General features: G+C 42.4%; 1 protein-coding gene and 1 pseudogene across 2 annotated transcripts in view; both read left to right on the top strand.

The window, feature by feature from the left end:
* Window positions 1–2,583: 2,583 nt before the first annotated feature.
* Window positions 2,584–19,503, top strand: part of RNASEL (ribonuclease L) — a 31,302-nt gene continuing 14,382 nt past the window's right edge. Inside the window, exons 1-2 of one of the 2 annotated variants that reach the window (XM_004469124.5) lie at window positions 2,584–2,754; window positions 13,426–15,074. In XM_004469124.5, the coding sequence (XP_004469181.2) occupies window positions 13,598–15,074 (1,477 nt within the window). In that variant the 5' untranslated portion in view covers window positions 2,584–2,754; window positions 13,426–13,597. The remainder of the gene's footprint in view (window positions 2,755–13,425; window positions 15,075–19,503) is intronic. The other variant, XR_011645522.1, reaches the window with a different exon arrangement.
* On the top strand, window positions 17,621–19,034 carry LOC139436302 (polyglutamylase complex subunit TTLL1 pseudogene; annotated as a pseudogene).

Below are 19,503 nucleotides of genomic sequence, written 5' to 3'. Positions count from 1 at the left end.
TGGTCCCCAAGGCCTTATAGGACCTGGAATTCCATTTCCTCTCTGACTACATTCTATTCTTCTCTACCATCTCCCCTCGCTCACTCCACTCCACCTTGCAACAGCAGTGTTCCTATCTCATGGTGTGTTGATTTAAGTCTTTTGTGGACCCTGGAAAAGTATGTTCTTAAGTTGAACTTATGGTGAATCTTTGATTAGATTAGTTAAGGTCCATTTGATTTGTTGCTCCAGTAGACAGTAGCCCAGGGTGGGTCTTAATCCTCTCACTGGAGTCCCTTATAAATGGAGGACTAAAGGGCCACAAATACTGGAAAAAGCTGCAGAGAGAGAGAATCTGAGAGAGAGAAGGCACAGGGTGAGAGAGAGCAGCCTGAAGCTGAAGTAACGAGGCCCAGAGGAGAAGAGAGAGAAGAGGTGAGCAGACACCACCATGTGCCTGATTGTCCACAGCTGAGCTCAGGGAGAAAGTGAGCCTGGAGGAGAAGGCAGAGACCACCAGAGCCGCCATTGTGCCTTGCCATGTGGCAGGATTCCAGGATCGTCAGCAGGCAACCTCTGGGGAGAGAGCTTCATCTGGTGCATTGATTTGGACATTTTTCCCAGGCTCGGAGCTATAAGTTTATAGGCTAATAAATCCCTTGTAGAAGCCAACTGAATTCTGGTATATTGCCTTAAAACACAAGGCATCTACACTGGCTGTTGCCTTTGATTACAGTGTGCTTGCTCAGATATTTGCATAGCTTGCTTCCTCATCTTTCTCAAGTCTTTGCTCAAATGTCACCTTCTGAATGAAGCCTTCCCCAACTATCCTATTTAAAACTGCAATCCCCATCTTGGCACTTTCAACAGCCCTCCTGCCCTAACCATTTTCTATTTTATTACTTTCTGCAGGATTTTTCCCATAAGACATACTGTATTATTTACTTATTTTGCTTATTATCTGGGTCTTCCAACTAGAATGAGGGCAGGTATCCTTCTCTCTGTCATTCATTGATGTATTCCAAATCCCTAGAATAGAGAACATTGCTTAACCATTTTGTGCCTTTGTTTCCTCACCTGTAAAATGGGCATGAAAATTCTAGCTATCTCATGAGGATTAGATTAAAGATTTAATTTATAAAGTGTACTCAGAACAGTTCTTGGAGCAAAATAAAGAGCTCCGTACATGTTTGTTATTATTCACATCACCATCAGCAGCAGCACCCCTGGTATTATTCAGGAAGCAAAGGCAGCACGTGCAAAGACACAGAGGCAGGAAGCTGTCAGATGTGATGGAGAACTGGGTAGCAGCAGTGATGACACCCATGAAGAATAGGGACGGTCAGGGACCATATCATAATCTGAAATTATGTTAAATATTGGTTTCCTGAATTGCTTCCGATCTATCTCCCCCACTACAATGCAAGTTCCATGAAGAAATCCATGAGGAACTTGTCTGGTAAACCACTCTACCCCAAGCATTACCGTAGTCACTGGCAATATAATCAATTCACAATAGATATTAATTCAATGAATAATATATTATGGGTTTTGATCTTTGCCTGAAAACAAAGGTGAGTCAACGAAGCAGAATGTGTGCGTGGTCTTTGGCAGCAGGGTGGGGCAATGCATTCGAGGCCAGGAAGCAGGCCATCAGTTTCTTGCAATCAGCAGTGATGAGGGCTGAGATTAGTCTTTGCAGACCAGAGCTGGGCATGTGGTATTGGGAAGAGGGGTGGCATCCAGGTGGTGGTGCCATTCATGGAGTTGGAAGAAACATGAAGAGGAGCAGATTTAGGAAGCAAGGAGGGTTTCTGTTTGAGACATGCTCAAGATTTGAGGGTCTGAAACTCAGCAGAAGTCTGAGGCTAGAGAGAGACATTTAGGAATTATTGGGGTAGAAGGGATGGTGGAACCCTGGGCCTGGAGGACGTGACGCAGGCATGCGACCATGTACTGCCCTACTCTCTGTCAATGACCTGTCTCCCCAGCAAGATGGGATATCTTTGAGGACAGAAATATTTCCCACTGCAGCCTTCAGCACATAGTATGAAGGTCAGTGCTAGGAAAATGATAAAGAACAGAATTTCCAGAACAGAAGGAAATCTTAAAAACCCTGTTACCAGGAACCCCCGAACCTCAGAGACCTGAGGCTCAACATGGTTAAATCACCAGCCTGAAGTCAGGCAGCTAAAGGTCACAGTGCTGGCTCAGGTATCCAGATGCCCAGGCCAGTGCCCTTGTGAAGGCACCACCCTACAGCCAAGGGGAGAGAGCTTGAGCTCTGGGATTTCTTAGCTTCTCTGAGCCTCAGTTTCATCATCAACAAGATTGTTAGGGGTTGACTGGGGCCATGCCCCGTGGGAAGCAAGGAACATGGTACCAGTACACAGTAGGTGCTCAAAAATGTTCATTTTCCAGTCCTTTCCTGAAGAAGAGGTGGGAGGGTAGGGGATAATGTGTGAAAGAGACTATTAAGTTGGATGGAGCTGGATGCTTCAGCCTGAAAGCCTGAAAGGGGAGCAAAATAACCTTGGGCATGCCACTGGTTAACGCAGCACTTTCCTCCTCTGGGTTTAAAGAGGCTGTCTGCTCGGGCTAAGTGATACCAGACTGAGTGGGGGCTGGCTTAGGCTTCAAGCCTCTCCTCTTCCTCTCTTGGCTCCGCCCAGCAGGTTCAGTGCTTCACCCAGCAGGAAATGTTTCTCTGCTGAGAAGAGTCTGAGAATTTGTTGCTGCCAAGGGAAAAATGGAGGGGAATTTTAAGTTTAGAAGGTAAGATGGGCACAAGACGAGCCCTGGAAAAGCTTGAGACGTTGTTTGAAGGATTTCTTGGGCTTTGAGAAGCAGAGGGACTGGCGAGAGGGGCGTGGGGGAGCGGAAGCCAAGGAGAGCACAAAGCCAGAGCTTGTGCCTGGCCAGCGCTGGCTGGAGCCCTGGGGCCCTTTGGTGCAGAGCTCTTTCTTCCAAGATTCCGCTACAATTCAGACAGTATTTATTCAAATCCTCTCTTTATCAGGCACCTCTGATTACCTGGAGAAAAAAAAAACTGAAAGCAAATCTTGTCTGTTGCAGTTCTTTGGCTGGAGCATTTCTATTCTCTACTCATATTTTACCCAGGGTTTCCTCAAGTGTCTTTGTTCCTTTGTATATCCTATCTCTCACATCTGCTTGTAAAAAAAGAGTGCCAGTGTGTCAATGGAAGCACCTGGCTCAGACTTCCTTGCACAGTAAGCGGGAAGGCTGCCTGGCTCAGACTTCCCTGCACAGTAAGCCGGAAGGCTCGGAAATTATGTTTATGTTGCACAATTATTTAGAACTCTGAGGGCTTTGAGACTATCCGAGTGTTGAAATTGCTGAGAAACAGTTGCTTTGTGAATTTTGTGGCAGTTTCACCTACTGAAATATTCAAATATTCAGGTTAACAGTGTAGGGTTGTCTGATGCTTAAATTAGATCTAGTGCTCAAATCTGACTGAGGAGTGGTTAGATCTAATTGACCAGGCTCCCCATTTGTGTAGTACACAAGGGGTGGGGAGAAGAATTATTAATTTTTTCATAATGGGACGTAATGCACTTATTCCCATTTAAGGAAACAGAAAATTGGACTCAAAGGGCATAAAAAACCATCTAAGGTTATGCAATCATGAAATAACTATGGGTTCAAACATAGATCTTGCTGAGGCTAAACTGAGCTCCTTCTGCTGCCCTATATTCCTTCTAACATGAGCACACAGTACAAAAAGAGGAGACACAGTGTCAGTAAACACACTGAAAATGATCAGCCTTCCCAGTAGTATAAGAACTGTAAACTAACAAAATCAATGAAATATATTTTCCTTATTACATGAGGGTCTGTTTTTTTCCCCCAGGAGATCTCATATTTCTGATAAAGTAATTGTTAGAGGTTTGCAATAATGAACAAGCTGTAGCTCAGTTTCCCCTGATATGCACTGGGAAAAGGCAAACCCTCTCCGGTATCTGAGGACTTGGCAGGCACTTTCCCACAGGTTAATCAAAGAAACCTCATAGAGATAGGAATAGAGGGAGATGGAGATCTTTACTACCTCTACCTGCATATCAGAGGGAAACAGAGATGGAAATCTTCACTATTTTTATATCCTTTAATCCCTATAGATGACAAGAAACATCTGCTCCTGCAGAATTCCAAGAAATCATAAACTCCCTCAACCCCCTCCCACTATCTCACTCGGACCCTCAACTCCCCTCCCACTATCATTTCCCTACCTAGGAAAGTTCTGTTTAAATTCAAGTCCCCTGCTTCCGGAAGTGGGCTAGTCTCTCTTCAAACCCCCACCATGCTGGTGGGGGGACTGAAGTCTGTTCTTCAGACCCCCTCCATTGGGAGAGCTTCTCAATAAATAAATTCTTTGCTTATGATCAATCAGTCTCCGTGTCCCGATAAGAGCCTTATTTTCTCCAACAGTAATTTTATGTGGCATTGAAAGAAACTTGCTAACAGGTTGAGAAGCCTAAAAACAAAAAAACAATCATATTCTTTGACTAGTCATTCAAGCCTTCACAATCTATTACAAGAAAATAAGCCAAAATGGCTTTATATGCAAAGGTTTGCTACAACATTATGTAGAATTGTTCAGGTTTTTTTTAATTTTAAAAAACATGTGTAAATTTTTTAATGAGTCCTGTATTTATTTTTTTTCTTCATTTTCTTTTAAATGTTACATTCAAAAAATATGAGGTCCTCATATACCCCCCATCCCACCCACGCCACCCTTCCCACATCAACAAATTCTTCCATCATTGTGGCACATCCACTGCACCCGGCGAATACATTCTGGAGAACTGCTGCAGCACATGGACAGTGGTCCACATTGTAGTCCACACTCTCCCCCAGTCCACCCAGTGGGTCACGACAGGACACACAATGTCCAGCATCCATCCCTGCAGCACCACCTAGGACAACTCCAAATCCTGAAAATGCCCCCACATATCTCTTCTTCCCTCTCCCAACCATCAGCAGCCACCGTGGCCACCCTTTCCACATCACTACTATAATTTCTTCCCTTACTAATCACAATAGTTCCCCAGCAGAACACCAGCAAGTCCACTCTAATCCATACTCTATTCCTCCATCTTGTAGACCTGGGATGGCTATGTCAGTCCCCCTCTACATCAAGAGGGGGTTTAGATTCCACATGGATGATGGATACAATTCTCCTGCTTGCAGCTCTAGGCACTCTTGGCTCCTTGGTGTGGTGGTTGACCCTCTTCACCTCCCTGTCAGCTGGCCAGGGTAAGTCCAAGAAACCAGAGGGTAGGAGCTGCAAGTCTGCTTAGGTCCAGGGCCTGGCCATCACATGGACAGTTCAGAGATTCAGGTCTCCTGAGTATACATCAACTCAAATGCCAACCACAGGTCCGGTAAAAGTAAAAGAAGAGGCATGTGTAGAAAGGTTATATCTGAGTCCAACTCCATCACGCTTAGGAACACAAACTCCAAAGTAGGGCCAACTGACATGGCCCTGAACTCCAGAGCCATCTGCCTTGATCTTAGAACCTATGGGTCGCTGCAGCCCTCAGGAGAACCAGCACCTGGCTTTCCATCTACCTTGGCTGTCTCTGGTATCCTGCTGAGGCATTCATAAGCATCACTCCCTGATGACCTCCCAACTCTTTTTTGGAGACTCTTAGCCATATGAACTCACTTGTCCTTTCCATTTCCCCCTTTTTATCCAAAGCCAAAAAGCAGTTTTTAACACCTGATATTACATGTAGGCTGAGATATTCTGCCAGTCTGAGTTGACCTCTTTGTTCATAGTCTTTTTGTAGTTACATCATCAGCTGGTGCTTGGCAGTAATCCCTTGGTGCTAGGGAGGCTCATCCCTGGGAGTCATGTCCCATACTGGGGGTAAGGCAATGCATCTACATGCTGAGTTTGGCTTAGAGAGTGGCCACATTTGAGCAACATGGAGGCTCTCAGGAGGTAACTCTTAGGCACCCCACAGCTATAGGCCTAGTTCATATTTCAGGCACACAAGCTCATAATCAGTGCCATCAGTATCAAGGGCTCATCGTTGGACCATTCATCTTTATTGGTCTTTGCCATTGCACTTCGGGGATTGTTGTTGTTCCACTGGGGAATGATAGAGCTCCCTGATCAGGAATTCAGCACTCTCTCATCTGTTGTTTCCAACTGAAACCACTATGAAAATATCCAAACCTTTCTATGTACCCTGTATACGTGCTCTGGAGAACTCCCTCCCAACCGTGTGCCCCCACTAATGACACCCCACACAAGTGCCCCTCCCCCACCATAGATGAACCTCTCTGTAGTCCAAAACTTCTTCAAAAAGGAAGCCCAATATATTGCCAGGTTCCATTAATAGAAAAATGGAATATAGTGATGGGTTTAAAGTTTAGATACAGAATACATAGAAATTTAGAAAAATTAAATAAAGGAAAGATAAATTGGGGTATCAAATAAATGAAAAAATGAAAAAGCTTTGTTTTTGACATTTTGCTTTTCATCAGTGCTACAGGTGTTGCCCTGTATGTACAGTGGCAAGGCAATTTCTTCCATTTCTTCCTTTGTCTACCTCCTTTCTTTTTTTCCTGATTATTAAGTTTCTCTTGACATAAGTTTTAGGTCACAGTAATTCACATATACAATATATGGTACTCCCACATATCCAACATCAAACCCTTTGTCCCTTCCCCAACACTGATCTTTTTACATGTTCATATTATATTTGCTGCAGCTAATGTACAGATATTGAAAGGATAGCTTTCAAACGTGGTTCCATTTGGGTTTATGGTTTGGGTTTTATTTTAGACTATACAATTTTCTAAATTTTTAGTTACCTTATGTTTTACATTATGGTTTACATTTTAGCCTATAGAACTTTTATACATTTTTGGTGTAATTTAACATGACCTATATCCATCATGGCATGATCTTGTGGAACACTTCCATTGCCCCACAGTTACCCTGATTCCATGTATTCAACACCTCTTTCCCCCTCCCCTCAGGGCCCACTATGACAATCAATCTCATTACTTGAGGGACCATATTCAGAGATACTTGCAAAAATGTTGAGGGCTTGACATACTTGACTGCCTTAACCCATTGGGAGCCACCAATTCTCTCAAGAGATACAATTCCCTCTATTTGAGAACATCAGTCCTCCCCAGGATGTGGGTATACCTTCACTCTCATTGTATGGGTGTCCACCCGATGATAAAATCCACTATGACAAAATGAGCACTCACACACTCCCCAGAAGCTTGCCCTGTGTCAGATGCCCCACCCCCCTTAAGCATCCCAAACAGGCAAACTTCCATATTACATTCTCTAAAGAGTTTTCTCTGCACCACAATTTAAACCACATACCTGACAAACTCCCATGATCAAATGTTCCCCTCACCTTCTCCCCAATTTCTTGGGCAATCAGACCCATCCTCCCATCTCTAGCACCCCTAAAGCCCACACAGCCCCACCCTAATTTATCCCTATGCCCCCATTTTATCCCTTCCCTGTACAAATACTTACCTCCAGCTTATCATAGATTTCACCCAAATAGCTGTCAGCTCACAACCTTACTCTACCCTCCAACTGCATTAGTTTGTCATCCAGTCTCTAGCTCTCTGAGACAGCTTGGTTTACTTATTTCATATTAGAGAGGTCATGTAGTATTTGTCCTTCAACGCCTGGCTTGCTTCACTCAACATAAGGTTCTCAAGATTCATCCATGTTATCACATGTGTTTGTACTGTATTTGTTCTTATAGCTGAGTAGTATTCCACTGTATGTATATACCACATTTTATTTCCATTCACGTGTTGATGGGCATTTGGGTTGATTCCAACTTTTGGCAATAGCGAATAGTGCTGCTATGAACATTGGTGTGCATATATCAGTTTGTGTCCTTGTTTTCAGATCTTCTGCAGTGGAATTGCTGGGTCATATGGCAAATCTATAGCTAGTTTTTTGAGAAACCGCCAAACTGTCCTCCAGAATGGCTGGGTCCTTCTGCACTGGATGCAGAAGTGGATGAGTGTTCCCATTCCTCCACCATCCTCTCCAACAATTGTAGTCTTCTGATTTTTTTGATTAGTTGCCAGTCTTACGGGAGCAAGATGGTATCTCATTGTTGTTTTGATTTGCATTTCCCTAATAGCTAGGGATTTTGAGCATTTTTTCATGTGTTTTTTAGCCATCTGTTTATCATCTTTGGAGAAGTGTTTGTTCAAATCTTTTTCCCATTTTTAAATGGGCTGTTTGTCTTTTTATTTTTAAGATATAGGAGTTCTTTATATATACAAGATATAAGTCTCCTATCAGATATATGGTTACCAAATATTTTCTCCCATTGTGTAGGTTCTCTTTTCACTTTCCTGACAAACTCCTTTGAGGTGCAGAAGGCTTTAATTTTGAGGAAGTCCCATTTATCTATTTGTTCTTTTGCTGCTCATGCTTTTGGTATCAAGTTCATGAAGCCGTTTCCTATTACAAGGTCCTATAGATGATTCCCTACTTTGCTTTCCAAGGTCTTTATGGTTCTTGGGTCTTATATTTAGGTCTTTGATCCATCTTGAGTTGATTTTTGTGTAAGGTATAAGTTGGTAATCCTCTTTCATTCTTTTACATAGGGATATCCAGTTCTCCAGGCACCATTTGTTGAAGAGGCCATTCTCTCCCAGTTGAGAGGGTTTAGTGGCCTTGTCAAATACCATATGGTTGTATATATGAGGATCTATATCAGAACTCTCAATTAAGTTTCATTGGTCAATGTGTCTATCCTTGTGCCAATACCATGCTGTTTTCACTACTGTAGCTTTGTAGTATGTTTTGAAGTCAGGTAGTGTGATTCCTCCAATTTCATTTTTCTTTTTCAATATGTCTTTGGCTATTTGGGACCTCTTTCCTGTCCAAATAAATTTCATAGCTAGTTTTTCTAGTTCCTTAAAGAATGCTGTGTTGATTTTTATTGGGGTTGCATTGAATGTGTAGATCAGTTTTGGTAGGATAGACATCTTAATAATATTTAGTCTTCCTATCCATGACAGGGAATATTCTTCCATTTATTGAGGTCTTCTTTGATTTCCTTGAACAGTGTTGTGTAGTTTTCTGAGTATAAGTCTTTTACCTCTTTAGTTAAATTTATTCCTAGGTATTTGATTTTTTAAAATGTAATATTGTGAATGATATTTGATTCCTGATTTCCTCCTCAGATTGCTCATTATTGGTGTACAGAAATGCTACTGATTTTTGTGCATTTATCTTGTAACCTGTGACTTTACTGAACTCATTTATAAGTTCTAGAAGCTTTGTTGTAGATTTCTCAGGGTTTTCTATGTATGGGATCATATCATCTGCAAATAGTGAAATTTTGACTTCTTCCTTTTCAATTTGGATGCTTTTATGTCTGGTTCTTGCCCAGAGCTCAAGCAAGTACTTCTAAGACTATGTTAAATAGTCTTAGCTCTTTCTTCTTTTTTGATGTATGAATTTATGGCTACAAATTTCTGTCTCAGTACTGCTTTTGCTGCATCCCATAAATTTGGATATGTTGTGTTATCATTTTCATTAGTTTCAAGGTAGTTTTGAATTTCTTTTGAGAGTTCCTCCTTGACCCACTGTTTTTCTAAGAGTGTGTTGTTTAACTTCCAAATCTTGGTGCCAAATCTGGGTCTCTGGCCCTTGCAGATTTCCAGTTTCACTCCACTGTGGTCAGAGAAATTCTTTTGTATGATTTCTATCTTTCTGAATTCATTGAGACTTTTTCTGTGGCCTAGCATGTGGTCTATCTTGGAGAATGATCCATGTGCACTTGAGAAGAATGTATATCCTGCTGTATTTTGGTGTAATGTTCTGTATATGTCTATTAGGTCCAGTTCCTCTAATATATTGTTCAAAGTCTTTGTTTCTTTATTGATTCTCTTTTGAGATGTTCTGTCCAAAGTTGACAGAGGTGTATTAAAGTCCCTCACTATAATTGTAGAGGCATCTATTCCTTCACTTAGTTTTTACAGTGTTTGCCTCACATATTTGGAGGCATCCTTGTTAGGAGCATAAATGTTTATGATTGTTCTTTCTTCTTGAATGATTATCTCTTTCACTAACATGTAGTGTCCATCTTTGTCTCTCACAGTTGCTTTGCAATTAAAGTCTATTTTGTCTGATATTAATATAGCTACTCCTGTCCTTTTTTGGTTATTGTTTGCTTGTAAGATTGTTTTCCAGCCATTCACTTTCAACCTCCTTGAATCCCTGGGTCTAAGATGAGTTTCTTGCAGACAACATATAGATGGGTCATATTTCCTTATCCAGTCTTCTAGTCTGAATCTCTTGACAGGTGAGTTTAACCCATTGATATTCAGTGTTATTACTTTCAAGGAATTACTTATATTAGCCATATTTTCCTTGGATTTGTGTTTGTCATATGTTGTTTGATTTTTTCCCTCTTTTTGTAGTTTTTACTTGTTCTTATATTCTCCTCCACCTCTGTCTCCCCTGTTTTCTTCTTTCCTCCTGCAGAACTTCTTTAGTATTTCTTGAAGGGCAGGTTTCTTGTTGGCATACTCTCTTAGTTTCTGTTTATCTGTGAATATTTTGAACTCTCCATCATTTTTGAATGCTAACTTTGCTGGATAGAGTATTCTTGGTTGGAAATTTTTTTCTTTTAGTACCTTGACTATGTAATACCACTATCTTCTTGCCTCAGTGGTTTCAGATGAGAAATCAGCACTTAATCTTATGGAGCCTCCTTTGTATGTGATGGTTCTCTTTTTCCTTGCTGCTTTTAGTATTTTCTCTTTGTCTTGAGCATTGGATAACTCGACAAATATATGTCTTGGGGTAGGCCTGTTGGGATTTATGCTGTTTGGGGTGTGTTGTGCTTCCTGGACTCAATAGGTTTGGGAAGTTTACAGCCATTATTTCCTCCAACACCCCTTCTGTCCCCTTTCCCTTCTCTTCTCCTTCTGGGATGCCTATAATATGTATGCTTGAGCATTTTGCATTGTCATTCAGGTCCCTAAGCCCCTGCTGGATTTTTTCTATCTTTTTATCGACCTGTTCTACTATCTGTTTGATTTCAGATGTACTGTCTTCCACATCACTTAATCTCTCCTCTGCCTCTTCGAGTCTGCTGTTATTTGTTGTATTTTTGATTTCTTGAACTGTGTTATTCATCACCATCATATCTGTTATATTTTTGTGTATGATTGCAATTTCTTCTGTATTCTCTCCAATTGTTTTCTTCATATTCTTAATCTCTTCCTTCACCTCATCAAATTGGTCCCTAATATATGTTTTGAGATCTTTAATTACTTGTTCGATGTTCTGCTCCTCTTCTTGGTTTTTAATTTGGTCATTGGATTGGAGCATGTTTTCCTGATTATTGGTTTGGTTTGTAGTTTTTTGTTGCTGTCTGGTCATCATTTTATCTTGACGGGTTTAGTCAGTTGCTTAGCTTCTTTGTCTAGTTTGGAGTTTAATTAGTTGTTGTTTTTGCGTGTATGTTATGTCTTCTCTTTGTCACTTTGTTCTTCTTATTCTATTTCCTTGTTGTTGGCTAAGTTCTCTTGAAGGATATTAGGGCCAGAGAAAGCAAAAGTAGTAAGAAAAGAAAATGAATAATAGTAGTATTGATAGTAAATAGTAACAGAGGAACAACGTGAGATCTAGGAGAATGGATATTAGACTCATGTAAGGTATGTAGAGTTATAACAGTAAGAAAAGTAGAGTATGTAAAAATCTGAATATGGGGAGGAATACAGTGTGAACTAAAAGGCCTGTGTGTTCAGGAGAGAGGGAAAGAGAAAAGAGAGGACAATAATATAAAGAGTGAATATAAGGCAGAAAACAGAACAAAGGTATTAGTAATAAAAAGTAAAAAAAATAGGGGGGCAAACAAAGAGGTGTAATGTAAGATAAACAATCAATGATGGAGGATAGGATGATGTAGAGGAAAGGTAATAGTGTTGGTGGCCAAAATCAATACACACAGAAAAGAGTAAATGGAGGATGAGGAAATACAACAAATGTGAAGCTCTCCCTGTGGCACCAAATGTAAGAAGAATAAGAAAGCAGAGAAAGAAAGAAAGAGAGAGAGAAAAATAGGGACAAAGGGAGTGGGGAAGTTAGCAGGAAAAAGAAAAAGAGAAAGAAAAAAGAAAGTAAAAAGGGCCTTGGGGGGATAAAGAGGAAGGAAAAATAAGGAAAAACCAACCAAATACTAGAGAAAGTTTCAAGCAAGGAATCCTGTTTGTAGTTAATAAAACGCTTAGGGATCTGATGTTCCCCCTTTTCTCCCTTCCTCACTTCCCTCTCTTCCAGGCAGCAGGAAAGCTGCCTGAGAGGTCTGGTAGGAGATTCAAGTGGGTCCTTGTTGAATCAGCTCCACACAGAAAACAATGACCCCTAATTTCTAGAGAGAGAGAGAGTACCCACACCTCACCAGGAACCCCAAGTATGCTATTGGAGGCTTGGAAAGTACCACCTACAGTCCCTCTCCTTTAGGTGTGCTATGAGAAGCTTGTTGATTTTCTGACTCCACCTTCTCCCAGGCCAAGTTTCCTATCCCACGGTATTTAGGTAAATTGGGCTTTCTCAGCAGATTTGCCACTCCTCTCTTCCCAGACTCTTGCGAAGCCAGCCGGTATGCTCCTCCAAGCGCAAGAAAAGAAAAAAGGGGGGCGGGGGGAACACCAGAAAATCGAACCCAAACTAGCCAGGCCCCCCTACTCCACCCCCCACCAAATCCCTCCCACCCACAGAGTCAGTCCAAAACCAGAGGGCTAAGGCAATCCTGGACCTCCAGGAGCGCTGGACTTGGGAAAGGGAAGTCCGGGACTCTGCAGATCCAGGGCACATAGGTCCGTGAAACACGGGCTGCGGGGGCTCAGGGGACACTGACCTGGGGACCAGGAATGCCACCACACAACCGACTGTTCTCAGAAAACACGGTGGCCGCAAGCCCCAGGGGGAAGGGTCCCACCAGTCCACAGCTTCTGACCTCTGTACTTGTAAGCTGCAATTCTACATTTAGCCTAAATTATTTTTCAAAAATTTCAGTAATAAGGAATTTAAAACCTGCATTATGGTATATTACACAATCATTAAAATGTTTTAAAAGACTTTGTAGTAATATAGAAAATTACTTATATTATGGCATTAAATGAAAGGAAGCAGGATATGAAATTGTTTACACAGCATGATCCCAACTATTAAAAGTATTTATAGAAAGACTAAAACATCAACAGTGCCTGTGTGGGCAGTGGAACTATAGAATACTAATTTTCTTTTTATAAATTGATATATATTCATAATATTCTATACTAAAGCAAGTTCTATATTATACACATAGATGTCATTTGAAAAAGTTGCTACTAAAATTAATTTCTATGATTCAGATGTTTTCCCATTATTTTAAAATTAGGAAGTATCTCTCCCCTTTCCAGGTAAAATGTTGGAACACTCAGAGTATTGTCCTTTCTCACACTGCTGATGTCCAGCAAGATCATCCCAGAAGTTTCTAAGCACTTCCTGCCTGTGTGACCAAGTCCAAAGGAGATGAGTTTTCATTTTCCCAAAGAAAAGGACCAAAAGTTGTAGCCAGTGGCATTGACCATCATGGAGACCAGGAGCCCTAAGGACCCCCAGGAGGGACTCACGCCCTCCACCTGTAAGAGGGCTACTGTGGAAGACAATCATCTGTTGATCAAAGCTGTTCAGAATGGAGATACCGAGCTGGTCCAGCGATTGCTGGAGAGAGGGGCCGAGGTCAATTTCCAGGGAGGGGAAGGGGGCTGGACACCCTTGCATAACGCAGTACAAAGTAGCAGGGAGGACATTGTGGGTCTCCTGCTTCATCACGGAGCCGACCCTTGTAGGCAGAAGAAGAATGGGGCCACTCCCTTCCTTGTCGCTGGGATCGTGGGAAATGTGAGGCTGCTAGAACTTTTCCTTTCTAAAGGATCACATGTCGATGAGTGTGACTTCCATGGCTTCACAGCTTTCATGGAAGCTGCTGTGTATGGCAAGGTGGAAGCTTTAAAATTCCTGCATGAGAAAGGAGCAGAGGTGAATTTGGGGCGAAAGACAAAGGAGGATCAAAAGAGGCTTGGGAAAGGAGGGGCCACAGCTCTCATGGATGCTGCTGAGCATGGCCACATGGATGCCTTGAAGATGCTCCTTGAGGAGATGGGGGCAGATGTCAACGCCCGTGACAATATGGGCAGAAGCGCCTTGATCCATGCCCTTCTGAGCTCTCACGATGAGAATGTGGAGGCCATCACTCGCCTTCTGCTTGACCATGGGGCTGACGTCAATGTGAGGGGAAAAAGAGGAAAAACACCCCTCATCCTGGCGGTGGAAAAGAAGCACTTGGGTTTGGTGCAGATGCTTCTAGAACAGGAGCACATAGATATTAATGACACAGACAGTGAGGGCAATACAGCATTGCTGACTGCCGTCCAGCTCAGACAGGAGAAGATTGCCCGGCTGCTGTGCAGTAAAGGAGCCCACACAGATTGTGGGAATCTTGTCACCATAGCGAGGCGGCATTACGACATTTCCCTTGCAGAATTTCTTCTCCTTAATGGAGCCAGAGAAGATTTCCAGCCTCCTGCTGAGGACTGGAACCCTCAGAATTCAAGGTGGGGGACGGTCCTGACACGTCTCCACAGGATGTACCGCCCTATGATTGGCAAACTCAAGATCATGATAGATGAAGAGTATAAAATTGCTGACACTTCTGAAGGGGGCATCTACCTGGGGTTCTATGAGGGGCGAGAGGCAGCTGTGAAGCGATTCTGTGAAGGCAGTGAACATGCACAAAGGGAAGTCTCCTGTCTGCAAAACAGCCGAGAGAACTGTAACTTGGTTACATTCTATGGGACTGAGAATCACAAGGACTGTTTGTATGTGTGTCTTGCCCTGTGTGAGCGGACTCTGGCAGAGCACTTGGCCAGGGACAGCAGAGGAACTGTGGAAAATACGGAAGATGAGTTTGCCCGCCATGTGCTATTATCTATATTTAAGGCTGTTGCGGAACTACATTTGGTGGGATATGCTCACCAGGATCTGCACCCGCAAAACATTCTGATAGGTGAGTCCCCAATACCCAGTCCCCTCTTAGAAGTTGCAGAGTTTTTGTTTACAAAAGGCAAAGTTTCCCATTGCAATTTGGAAAGGTGTAGAGCAAATTTTCATAGGTAGACGATTTAATCTGAGGATTATTGCAATAATTTCATAATTTCAGTGCTGTCCCTCCTTGCTACCTATTATAACTGTGTCCCCTTACCACACAGGGAGGTTGGTGAGTGCCAGTGGAATACCAGGCTAACCTTAGATTGCCCTCGGAAAAATGCAAATACAAATGTGAGTCTTAGATGGAGTCAGATCCAGAAATTTGAATTTCTAGAGTAGTCTGCAAGCCAGGGAATCCTGAAGGTGAGTTTCTACAAAGGGGCAGTTGTGAAATTCAATGGCAAAACTGAGGTCAAAATTGTAGATATCAGGAGGAGCAGATGTAGCTCAGTGGTTGAGCGCCTACCTTCCATGTATGAGTTCCCAGGTTCAATCCCCGGTACTTCCTAAATAAAAAATTGTAGACTTGAGGGCAAGATGCAACAGGGTGAAGACATAGACTCCAAACTTACAGGGCAAGTGAGCATCCTCTGGTCCAAGCCAAAAACAACAACAAAAAAATGAAAACAACAATAAAGGAAGCAGGTGTAGCTGAGTGTAAATCCCCATGGGAAAACATGGTACAGCAGAAAGAGCCTGGGCTTTAGCAGTGCTTAGGGAGGCTTAAGCCCAGTCCTCTCACTTTCTGGCCTTGTAAATTTGAATGAGTCATTTAATTCTGTGAGCCTCAGTTTCCTCATTTGGGACTGATAATGTCTGCTTCATTAGGTTGCTCAGAGGACTAAGTGCAGTGTTTTAAGTGGATAAGGCTCCTGGCACGTTGTAAGTACTCAACAAAGGCTTGTCTAAGCAGAAAAAGACATGGCATATAGACATGCATGGAGATTTAAGTTTGGTGTAAGGGAACAGAGGAACAAGAGGTCTCATATGTGGAGAGAACAGTATTGAAGGGTCTGAAGGAGCTAAGAAGGAATACAAAATAATACAGCTAGGCTCTAGCCTTTAGTTTGAGGACAGGTGCTGGTGACACTCTGTCCTGGTTTTAGTGCCTTTGCTAAGGGCACTAAAGAAGGCCAGAAGGTGTGTGGCGCTCCACAGAATGAGGCAGCGTCTTCACGATTCAGCTGAGGGTCTTCAGGGGAGTCTTCCCAGTTCTAACAACTGATCTTGATGCTAAAATGCCATATAACATATGATAAAAAGAATGGACTGTGAAGTACCTAGTCTTTGGAATTTCCTGCACCATCTCTGTTTTTAATTTTGAAAAACAAAGAATTGACTGTACTTCAATCTCAAGGTGATGAACCTTGCTGTAGACTCTGTTCTCTGCATTAAATCTTAAAGGATGGGGAAAAAAAGATTTAAAATGACTTCATAGCTGAGTTCAAAATAAGAGAGGAATTTTTATAGGACAAGAATCCCAGAGAGACTCAACATGGATAGGATGGGGTTGAAGAAGGACAGGGAAGCCAATGACAAAGGCAGATGAATATTACTCAAAAAAATGGGAACAGCACAAAGGAAACTCTCCAGACGTAATGGAAGCCAGAGGCAGGAAAGACAAAAGACTAGCTACTGAAGGATGGCAATATGAGTAGAAACTAGGTGAGCAAACCCCATGGATCCCCTCCTCACCAGGACCAGGCATCTGTGACAGGGCTGTCTGTCTCCAGGGACACTGCTTGGGAAACTGGGTGATAGGTGATGATCCCAAGAAAGGCAAAGCGAAGTTACACACAAAAGACTTGTCTGCCGAGGCACCCTGCTAAGTGGCATATCTTGCCTGCCCTGACTTACACTGAGTATAGTGCAGAGCAGGAGCTCTGGTGGCTTCTTCCATCCTCCTCTCTGTTGCATGACTTTCACAGAAGCAACTCACAGGGCATCAGGGATTCTCAGCTGAAAAGATGGGCATACAGTCAAAAATCACTTAAGGTATTTATGGAGTGCTGATACCTTTAAAGAGATGCATCAAGCGTAAGAATTTACATTTAAGGAAACAGCTACTGAGTAACCACAATCCAATTTTAAAGTAAGTATAATTCCATAAAACCAGAGAACAAAAGTAGGTTATTACACCCAAAAAGAAGGATAATTTAATGAAAAGAACCAAATAGAAAGCTTAGACATGAAAAATTTGTTTATATCAATTTTGGAAAAACCTTCAAGAATGGTTAAAGATTAAATTAGTGAGCTAGAAGATTATTCTGAGAAATTCCCCTAGGACATAGAAGAAAGGCATAAAGAGAAAGAAAGTAAATAAAAAATTTTTAGTTTCGTGAAGGGTAGATCCAAAAGTTGCATCTTTGATCTAATAGGTATTCCAGAGATAGAAAAGAGAATAGAAATGAAGCAATATTTGAAAAAAAAAATAGAGAATTTCTGAGAACTGAAGATGAATATCAATTCTCACACTGACAACACACCAAAAGCCAAAAAGGAGGGCATGCGGTGAGCTGGACAGACAGCAGCCGAGGGCATCCACCAGTGAACGCCGGGGGCTAGGGCAGGCACTCTGTGCTCGGAGCTCATAAGAGGACTTGACAATAAAACAATCTGATATTAGGTAGCAGACAGGCAAGAGTCAGTGAAACAAAGAGAAATTGGATGTTCCCATTTGCTCCATAAGTATCTATAGGTTATGGTAGGAAAAGTAAAATGGATCACTGATATCGAGGTCAGTGCTGATAACTTTGAAAAGAGGATGGGTCCTGGTGACAGAAAATAAGGATTGGAATATTTGCTGGGTGAGTGTGCAAACAATCTGGAATGTTTTTAGCATTGAAACTGGGTGTTGGCTCTCAGGTGATCAAATAGTCAACCATTTTCCAAACCACTATGAACTGACCTGGAAGGATCTGATGGTGAAGAATATTGAAAGATACAGAAAAGAGCTGGAGAAAGAAGGGAGAAAACGATGAAATTGGAAAATACCTTTATCTGGACTTGGTTCAGGTCATCGGCAGGCCACCTGCCAACTACAGTCTGTTCATGGAGGAGTTCAGGAGCAGCTCCTCTGGCACCTAGGTTCTGAAACCTTGGGACAAAGCCCAGGGAAAGGGCATCTTTCTCAACAACAAGCTCTGGTAAATCAAAAAGTGGTCCTGGGGCAGCGAAACTTCTTCATTTGTTTCTGGATCTACTAAGAATGCCTACGTGAGCTCTCCCTATAGTGACAACCTGCTACTGATTGGCTGAAGGAAATTTGACCTGAGCTGGTATGTTCGGGTGTTTACATACTGCCCCCTGTGCTGTTACACATATAAGTTTGGATTTTGTCGATTTTGCACAATAAAATACACGCCAATTACCAGTGAGTTGGGTAACATGTTTGCTCATCTCACCATAATGGCCATTCAGGAACATGGAGATGACCACAAGTGGATGGTGAATAACCTTAGGCTCTACCTGGAGAGCAAAGAGATCAGCCGCAAGCTGTTTGAGGAGATCCACTGGATTATTGTGCAGTTCCTGAAGGCTGTGGCACCAGTGATGAACAGTGCCAAGTACCAGTTTGAATGCTATGGCTGTGACATCATCATAGACCACACGCTGAAGCCCTGGCTATCTGAGGTTAATGAGACCCCATCCCTTACCTCCAGCACCACCAACGATTGAATTCTTAAGTATAACTTGACTAATGACACTCTCAATATCGCAGTCCTAAATGGCCAGGTTCCAGACTGCAAAGAGAGTAAGTTACCCCCAAAGGAAGTCTGGGAAATTATGAAATTCTGTATGAAGAGCTGGCCCAGGGTGATGGGGCTGACTGAGAGCTGAGAAGGCATCAGGGGCATTCGCTGGGGCCCAAAGGCGTTGACTGAGAGTCTCTGAGACCTGCCCTCACCCCCTGGAAGTGATGGGTCAGGGGAGCTGGACTCGGAGCCCAGCCTTGTCAACCTCTCTATACCTGGGCCCTTTCTGAAGCCTGATTTTGTAAATTTCCATTTTTCTATAGTTTTTTCCCCCCTTTCCTAAGCACTGTAAATAAATAAAGGCACACTTCTGGAAGGTTAAGGAGCCTATTTCATTAGGGCTGAAAGAACTAATGCATGTATACGTATACCAGCTCTTGCAACAGAAAACAGCTTTTGCATGCACTTTAGTTTATTGTAACATATTCACATTTTAAAAATTTGCACTAAGTTAGAAACAAAACAAGTCCTCTTAATATCTTAAACCTAATAAGGACAAATAAGAAGGAAAATAAACAAAACACTGAGTCACATCATAAAGGAATTTCAAAACATCTTTGATAGGGGAGCAGATGTGGCTGAAGTGGTTGAGCGCCTGCTTCCCACATGGGAGGGCCTGTGTTTGATCCCCGGTGCCTCCAAAAAACAAACAGCAAACAAACAAATGATAAACCTGCTTGAGGAACCGATGTG

The sequence above is a fragment of the Dasypus novemcinctus genome, chromosome 13 (genome assembly GCF_030445035.2).
Source record: "Dasypus novemcinctus isolate mDasNov1 chromosome 13, mDasNov1.1.hap2, whole genome shotgun sequence".
NCBI lineage: Eukaryota > Metazoa > Chordata > Mammalia > Cingulata > Dasypodidae > Dasypus > Dasypus novemcinctus.
This window is presented reverse-complemented; position numbering and strand designations above follow the sequence as displayed.